The sequence below is a fragment of the Taurulus bubalis genome (genome assembly GCF_910589615.1).
Source record: "Taurulus bubalis genome assembly, chromosome: 12".
In the NCBI taxonomy this organism is placed as follows: Eukaryota; Metazoa; Chordata; class Actinopteri; order Perciformes; family Cottidae; genus Taurulus; species Taurulus bubalis.
In genome coordinates, this window is record NC_136600.1 from 10,809,309 (window position 1) to 10,818,785 (window position 9,477).

At 41.1% G+C, this 9,477-nt stretch overlaps 1 protein-coding gene across 1 annotated transcript; it reads left to right on the forward strand.

Annotated features, from left to right (window-relative positions):
* Window positions 1-249: 249 nt before the first annotated feature.
* Window positions 250-9,349, forward strand: ica1 (islet cell autoantigen 1; the record flags this gene model as incomplete). The annotated part of the gene is made up of 13 exons (XM_079227618.1): window positions 250-297; window positions 2,005-2,034; window positions 2,127-2,298; window positions 2,728-2,800; window positions 2,996-3,119; window positions 4,687-4,885; window positions 5,734-5,859; window positions 6,032-6,130; window positions 6,229-6,329; window positions 6,494-6,537; window positions 7,062-7,295; window positions 8,934-9,017; window positions 9,228-9,349. Exons 2-13 carry the CDS (start codon window positions 2,018-2,020, stop codon window positions 9,347-9,349), a joined length of 1,395 nt encoding a protein of 464 aa, XP_079083744.1. The 5' UTR covers window positions 250-297; window positions 2,005-2,017.
* Between the last annotated feature and the right edge of the window lie 128 nt (window positions 9,350-9,477).

A 9,477-nucleotide genomic window follows, 5' to 3' on the forward strand; every position in this document is an offset into this window, starting at 1 on the left:
ATAAATCATCATCGCAACCATCATCATCATCATTCCTTATTGTTCTTTAGTCTACAGCCATAACACCAGATGCACAAACCCTCACTGTTCACGAGACAATCAGGGTTTATGAACATCAACATCTGTTTGCACGAGACCAACATCCGACCGTGGTGCGCGTCAATGGGAGCGCACCCTGAATGACGTCAGCTGCGTTGCGTGAAGGAGCAGCTGTGTGTACACACGTACGGTGTAGAAGGGCCTCCAGCCGCAGCACCGATGGGAGGACTATAGGGAGCATTGCATACATGCTAGCAGGTAGGTGTGATGCCGTTTTTATATTTATATTTTTGATATTCTCTCATTGTGATCGTCCAAAGGGCGACGCCTGCTCTGCGCGCAGTGAGTCGGGCGACGTGTGGTGCGGCGGTGTTGTGGTCATATTCAAATTTTTCCATATGCGCTGCTAAATTTCCACATTAGTGCACATTTATCACGATGCATTTCTCCGTTATTGAGGGCATCGCATAATTACCTATCGCATGAAAACGAGTCGTGACGCGCGAGCTGTATGTAAAGCATGATTAATATTGATTCATGTCGTCCGTGATGGACAGCAGGGGATTCTGCGCGTCTGAGAAAACATGTGGTGGTGGTTTAAAAAAATATGAAAACATCTTCCATCAGAAGCTACATGTACTCTGGTGGTGACCGTGTCCGCTGGGAAAAGACCTCCGTCACACCGTATTAGCATTTAGGTTAACAGATGTCAGTCATGCTAACTTTACTTTGTAATTTCCTTTTTAAGGTACTTGTATTACTCTACTGAGGGACATGTTGAACTCTGTACTCCACTACGTTTATTGGACATTATTTACTGCTTAATTCTCAGCATTAGAGTAATAATACTAAATATAAATCAATAGGATGATATTATAAATTAAACTAGCAATCGATGTTACCTTCACCTTAACGAGCTGCAACATTAAACACATCATTGAATCAACAATTATAATCCAGTAACACAATATGATTCTGAAATTGGCCATTCTGCATAATAACTTTGAACTTCAGTGATCAGTTGTTATTGTTTTACAGAATGGTTTTACAGATTAATGACGTTTGAAAATACTTCTCTGATCCAACAATGATTCATATAATAAACTGTACTTATGTAGCAGCTAAAATAAAGCAAACATAAAATTGTAAATAAACATAAAGGAGGTCACAAATATTAGTGGAAGAAAAATAATCTGTAAGAGTTTGTGTTGAGTTCAAAAAGCCACATGTAGTCGGCGCAGGTGAAATATAGTTTTTGTTTTCAAGGTAACGCCCAACAGTAAAACACAGCTCGATGCATTTCAAATCAGTTTGATTTTATTGAATGTTCTTTATACATGTGTTATAATATCAGTAAAATACTCGTGATAGCGTTGTGGTATTGATTTTAACTTCCAGCTCAAATCAGAGGCACTTTTTCAAAAAAATTTGTGAATTCTGAAATAAATTGGGTCAGATGAGTAAAGCATTCCGAGGTTTGCTTCCAGTGAACTCCTGATAGTTCCCTTAATAACTGACAACTACCAAAAAGGTTGTCTGTCTTTTCAAAACCACAGAATCTAAGAGACGAAGCTTTGAATCAGACTTCACTGATGCAAGGAGCGGCAGGAAAGGTGTTCTGCTCAAGCTGTGACTTCAAACAAGGCAGCATTACTCAACTGCTAAACGGGTTCTAGTTAAAATCATACTGAAAAATAAAAGATTAATGGGCGTCATAAAAAGTTAAATATTTGCAAAGCTAAGTTTTGATGAAAAAACATTCTGTAATGCACTTTTTTTTTTTTTTTTTTTTTTTTTTTAAAAACACAGAAGATGTGCAACTGCAATTTATGAAACATAAGTGTTCTGACTTTTTCTAGCAAAGAATACAAATGTGAAAAAAAAAAAAAATAGTGCTACAACTGTTCCCAGGCCCTACTACACAATCCTCTCTTTCTGTTATCAGTTTGTCTGTTTCCTTTACAGGTAATCTAAAAAAATGGAGGGAGGAAACTTGTGAGTATAAACCTCTGTTTACAATCAATCAATGACCAACTCTCAGAAAGCACCCGTCACAGCACCGGTCCAACGTGCGTCTGTCATTGCAGCGGCTACCCCCAAGACTATCTGGACCGCTTCATCCAGAGCCAGGACTCATCGGTGGTGAACAAGTTCCAGCAGAGGTACTGGAAGACCAAGCAGACGCTCATCAAGGCCACCGGGAAGAAGGAGGACGAGCACGTGGTGGCGTCGGATGCGGATCTGGATGGCAAGCTGGAGGTGAGGAGGGAACGTGAAACTGTTGACCCTTCAGGCGGTTACTAAAATGGCTTCTTGATTCACGCGATGCCAGTATTTGCTCGGGGCTTAAAGTGTACATTAGGCTGTCGTGCCTCCATCCCAGGAGTGAAGTGAATGTAATGGCTGAAATCAATACCTCATAAAAGCTTGAACAGCCAGCCTTAATTTAGGCCGGGGCCGCAAAAAGCATTGAGATAAAACTGGATATTAACATGCGAGATCAGAGCTTGTGTTTTAAAAGCTTTGATGTAGCATTTCAACACTATTTTTACCTCATAAAAAGGCTTTAGTGTGACTATTTGTCTTCTTTAAAATAACTTATCATATTCAGGCAGTGAACCAACGTAGCAGGTCTTATTTACCAATAACTTCCACAAGGATCAGGCCTTTTGACTTTCTACTTTGCAGGTCTTCCACTCCATCCAAAGAACATGCATGGAGCTGCTGAAGGTCATCGAGCAGTACCAGAGGAGGATCTGCTGTAAGTATTTGGTGGGAAAAAAGGAAACTAATAATAAAAAAAAGAATGAACTGTCCACAGAGTGCATGCGAGTTCATATTCCTGAAATATCAGCGCTCCAACGCTTCGTTTACGAGTTATACTGTGTATTTATTTTATTAACTTGGGACACAGCAACATGAATGTCCATCCTTTGCTCCGTTCTCTCTGATGCAGATCTCTCCCAAGAGGAGAATGAACTGGGTCGTTTCCTGCGCTCCCAGGGCTCGCAGGATAAAACCAGAGCTGGAAAGATCATGCAAGCCACAGGGAAAGCTCTCTGCTTCTCCTCCCAACAAAGGTATACGCAACATACAACAACAACATCAGTGTGACAGATGCCAAATCCTGGATTAAACAGCTGGATTAAACAGCCAGATAATTATTCACACGCGAGTTACGGCTGCGCCACAAAATAGTTGTATGTAAAAGGTCGCTCAGTTGTCTTATTTGTCCATTGTGTAATACAAAATGAGAATGGAATTTATTTGATTTCTGAACCCGTATTGCAGTCTGCCGACTGGAAAAATGAGACCAAACAAACTACACATACGGATTTATGATACTCAAGTGTTCCATCGTCAAAACGTCGTACTAAAGGTGCTCTCAGAGTGCAGCTCTCCGCCACAGCGTCCCTTAAGACCACGACAGTACTGTGTAATTGCATGAATACAAGCCGTGGCAGAATACAACAAGTATTTAAAAGGTGTTTTGAGTATGTACACAGGGGTGCCCACACTTTTTGGGCTTGCGAGCTACTTTTAAAATGACCATGTCAAAAAGATCTACCTACATTAATAATATATATATATATATATATATATATATATATATATATATATATATATATATCATTATTAATGTACAAATATACCGAGTATACTTTATATTTACAATATTGGCGTATCTTGCATAACTGCATGAACCCTTATGACAATACAATTCTGTACATTTTTGGTCATTACATTTTACCCTGATGACTTGCACTGAATGGAATCACCCACTGAATGAGCATGCCGCCCAAATTATTATGCCGTTTGCTGCAGCAGAAAGTGAGATTAGCCGTTGACAAACACAGAGGGGCCAACTCACTTATGGACGCACTCATGTACGCCAGCGATCGCATGATCCTCCCAGCGCGGGATAATTACAGTAATTGTGATGCACTTAGAAAACTGGAAAATAATTGCAAACAGGGCGACTGTAGGTCTGTTGGTCATTGGTGAGCAAGGTCATCCTCCAATCAGAGGATCGGTGGTTCGATCCCCGGCTCCGCTAGCCCATGTCGATGTGTCCTTGGGAAAGACACTTAACCCCAAAATTGCTCCCTTAGCTGTGCCTACGGTGTATGAATGCATGTGTGTGTGTGAATGTTAGTTACACCTGATGGGCAGGTGGGACCTTAACTCCTCCCATCAGTGTATGAATGGGTGAATGATGTCATGTCATGGAAAAGCGCTATACAAGTACATGTCCATTTACTGTTACCACACAAAGGGACACAAATGTGAATATATTTACAGAGTTTACAGAGTCCTACTAGTGATTTTGTTTCTTCAGAGTAAGACTAAGCATCACTGCTTATCTTTTGTTTGGCATTTCTTTACTAAGAGGGACAAACAAAAGTTTGTTGAACCAATTCTTTCTGGTTCCCGTTGTTGACTTGACTATTTGCTTTTGCTCTGCTGGGGTTGTAGGAGCATTTTCCTCCGTGACTTCAAATCATTCAGCAAACCATACTATGCACCATGAAGTTCAGAAGAGGTTTTAACGCAAAGATGGTCGTCTATCATCCATTGACATTGTGCGGCTAAGATAGTGTCCAATGTGTCGCGTGCAGGATCTTAATACTTTGTTTAACTCCCCAGATTGGCTCTGAGGAACCCTTTGTGTCGCCTGTACCAGGAGGTCGAAACCTTTCGCTACCGAGCGATCTCAGACACGTGGCTGACGGTGAACCGGATGGAGCAGTCCAGGACCGAATACCGCGGAGCGCTGCTGTGGATGAAGGACGTGTCGCAGGAGCTGGATCCAGACACTCACAAACAGATGGAGAAGTTTCGCAAGGTTGTACAAGTCGCTATACGCGTGTGCACAATATATGTAAAACATCAGTTAGCCAATTAATTGGGCTTTTGTTTAATTATGTCAATCACTGCCTGTCACATAAAAAGAGAAACAACGTCAGAAACCTGCCAACACAGTGTGGGGGAGAAAGGCAACATGTTAACATCTGCTGCAACAAGCCATCTGCTGTTGGACTACACCAATTATTGTAATCATTATTGTTTTTATTTAAATCATGCATTAATCAGTCAATTTCTTTTTTTTTCAATTAAATGTTCTGTCTGAAAAATGTCAGGAAACAGTGGAAAATGTCCATCACAAGCTCCCAGAGACCAAAGGAGGAGTCTGCTTCACACACAAAGATATTCACGTATTAAAATATTCAGAATATCATCAACAAATTGTGTCAGCCTATATTTGCTGAAATACTTAAGGCCACACAAAGCACAGCAGTTTTAGTTTTTACAAAATAATACCACTAGAGGGCAGAACGCACCATCAAATGTGGGTCCATTGATTTATATATATATATATATATATATATATATATATATATATATATATATATATATATATATATATATATATATAATAAGAAATTAGCATGCTGGGTTCTTGATTGGTACAATATATCTTAAATCAATGGACCCACATTTGATGGTGCGTTCTGCCCTCTAGTGGTATTATTTTGTAAAAACTAAAACTGCTGTGCTTTATGTGGTATTTTGGTGTTGTATGTATGTATGTATGTATGTATGTATGTATGTATGTATGTATGTATATATATATATATATATATATATATATATATATATATATATATATATATATATATATCTCTCTCTCAGGTTCAGGCCCAAGTGCGCACAACCAAAACAAGCTTTGACAAACTGAAGACTGACGTCTGCCAGAAGGTGGACCTGCTGGGAGCCAGTCGCTGCAACCTGCTCTCTCATGTTTTAACCACATATCAGGTATAACGCACCCCACTGGTTTGCATACACACCTATTGATCCTAAAAGAGGCCGCTGTCACCACACGTAGTGAAGCCAAACACGAGGGGGAACAAAGACGCCGCATGGAGATTTTAAACTGGTGAGACTGGACCGGCTCAACATGTGGTCTCCGCTTGTTCCACTATTACAGACGACACTGTTGCACTTCTGGGAGAAGACATCGCACACCATGGCGGCCATTCACGAGAGCTTCAAGGGCTGTCAGCATTACGAGTTCTCCGCTCTTAAGGTCAGAGAGCCTCTTGACCTGCACAGATGAGATATAGTAGTTCTGCATCTTGAGAATCGACCACCGACCATAACCGGTGACTTTTGTTATTTTTTCAGACATTGCAAGGCCCCATGGACAAGCAGGCTAAGAAGAAAGGGAAGAAGAAAATTAAAGCGGAGGCCGAAGATGGAAAGAAAGCCGAGACCACGGACGACCAGTGAGTTATCCCGTCATGAACTTTCCTCGTGCAGGTAGAACAAACACGCGCACGATGAAAACTGAGATTACACTCGACCAGACTGAACAGTATGTCTACACAGCTGCTGCTTTATGTTTGCGTAACACCGATATGAACTGATCTGCTGTTTGTCATATTTACAGACTCATCTCACTAAATGAAAACACCAGCCATACGACCAGAGAAGGTAAAAACAACACTGTTATTAGTATTCATAGAATATGGAAATAAACTGCAACTAACCATCTTTTTCATAATCAAATTGCCCGTCTTGATTAAGTGGTCCATGTCTAAAATGTACAAAAATACGGTAGTGAAAATACATTTTTAGAGCCCAATGTGACGTCTAACCAACAGTCAAAAAACCCAAAGATATTCAGTTTACTATCACAGAAGACTAAGAAAACCAGCAAACATTAACATTTGAGAACTTGGAACCAGTGATTCTTTTGCCATTTTTGAAAAAAATATATAGTAGAAAATAGTTTGTTTATTTAGAAATTCCTTAAAACACCAGTACCTCCCATTTACGAAAGCAAAGCAAATAAATGTAGAATGACTTCAAAACCGTTGGAATAAATGTAATGTTTTTGGGAAAATTAGACAAACAAAATCATCAGTAACATTCTGGATTGTTATGATAGAATTAAGTCCTCTGACCACTCTGCCTGCTCATCCTCGGGGATGAAGACCATCTCTCTGCCCATCCAGAGCTAGAGGGGGAGGAGAAGGACGGCATGGCCTTCCTGAACGACATCCTGGGCGGCATGTCTGTGGACGAGGGCGACTTCTCGCGAGAGTGGACGGAAGTATTCGGAGACCCCAATGACGGAGCGAGCGCGGCGTCGGGTCGACCGGCCGAGGCCCAGCAAACTGAAAGCTCCTTTTTTCTACCGTCTCAGCTACTGGACCAGAGCTTGAACCATCAACAGTCTTCCCTCTCAGGTCAGAATGTGCTGGTCTGCGTGTGCATGGGTACAAAACGCGCCGTTTTGTCATAATATGAAGCTTTGTGTGTCAAAATGAGACCATTTGAGGTTTCCACCAATCTCTTCTAGCTAAAAAAACACATCTAAATAAGCCACTATTATACTAATTTAATTACTAATTTAGTACTTAGTGAAATGAATATGCCCGACAAAAAAATAAGTAAGATTGTTTTTCCATGAATGAGTCCATTGACAAGGAAAAAAAAAGATGTTTTTTCCTTAACTACTCTACCACGCAGAGAGAAAAGTGGCTTTAAAACTATTTATAAAACCCATGACTGTCAATGCAATAGCAGGAGGCTATAACAACATGGCAATTAGATTTACCAGGAGGTAATTGCCAACTACTTTCCATTTCATCTGGGCAATAGCTGCTAGCACCCCATCTGGTTTTGTGGATTTTGTCTGTTTCCAGCTTGGAGGGTTGAGTCGCTCCACTATGGGGAAAAAAAAGAAGGTATCAAGACATGAAAAATTACAGTAGGCATTTCCTTTGAACTTCTGAACATGACCATGAACAATTCCTGCGTGGTTTGGAGTCACAGTCCAGAAGGAAAGTGACAGAAAAATAAGTCAGCGTGAGAACATGGTCGAAGGAATCCGAGTGGGGGAGGTGGCGATGGGTTCTGAAAAGGGAGGCCGAGAGTCCAGCTGGTCAACGACCCGTACTCGGGCCTGATCAATCTCAGCCTTTTAAAAAGCCATCGGAACATATTCAAGCAGCTTGAATTTAATTGGTGTTTCAGCTCGAAGTCCAGATTTCAGGACGAAAAGAGTGCTTTTGTATAGAAAGAGTGCTGCTCTGGGACACTGAGCAGGAAGAACCTCATTCAAGAGTCTGTCTTGGGGAACGTAAATATCAGGTTTTTATCAAAGTTCTTGCAAGAACCATCACATGGGGGCACAGACAGGCAGACAGACTTGGTCAGACAGAAATCGTGACTGATCTTGACCATGCGGCCCAAACAGCCGGCGAGAAAGTCGAATGGATTAAGACCAAGAATGTAAAACAAAAGCTAAAACAAATCTTTGTGGAGGAAAATCCCCAAATCCTCATGAGTCAAGCACATTCAGATGCATCCAATAAGATCTGAAGCTGTAGTCACACTCAAAGCCTTTAAACTGAACACAATGGAGAACATTTCTCAAGCATTTTCTTGTAAAAAGATTAATACATGTTTTCTTCATTCAGAATTTCTGCTTAAACAGAAGCATACATAAATGCAATATATCAGCAACAGAAGTTCTGCCTAGCTGCTACATTTTAATGTATTTATGCATTTTCTAAATGCACAAAAGCAACACAAATGTGCCCGAAACAAAACCACAAAGTTGCAATGGCAACTTTTGGCCTGAATCTAATAAACCACTACTGATGTCAGAAGTGATTTTGCCGTGATGGGTCACGGCAAAATCACATCCGACAGAAATCACATCCGACAGAAATCTAATCAAATAACTTTGATTATTGCTCGTTTGTGTGTCTTATTACAAAATATATCAGCAAGCGTGTGATGCTTTATTCATCGGATCACGTTTTGGCACGTTAAGTGGCCCCCGTCCATTAATCAAAGAATCTGTGTCTACATTTCAGATTGGGCCGGCGTCGCTCCACAGGCCCAGGCGAAGGATCACTCATCTGGAGCCAATCAGAACCCCTCGAAGCCAGCAGTGAATGGTAGGTCCAGGCCAAACGAGTAAAACAGATGAAAAGACTTGAAAGAAAAAGACTAACTCATTCAACGAGACGTATCCAACTGAAAAAACTGTTTATGGGTACTTTCAATGAATTTGCTGTTTTTTTCCATGCATAATTATGGATATCAGCCATGGGATATGTTTAGCAGTGTGTCTGAGTGAAATTGACCCATCATGACTCACTTTGCAGAGAATGCGGGGACATCCAAAGACCTCTCGGCGTGGTTCAACCTGTTTGCCGATTTGGACCCCCTCTCCAATCCCGATGCAGTTGGCAAAACCGACAGAGAGCACGAACTCCACAACGCATAGTTCTTCCTCAGCGACGGGCTGATCTGAAATGGAGCCCTTTGTTGGACGGTGCAGCAGAATAAAGCTTCCCCCACACCCTCATGTGACCAGAGAAAAATCCAATCAGCCAAACACTTTTGTCTTCTCTT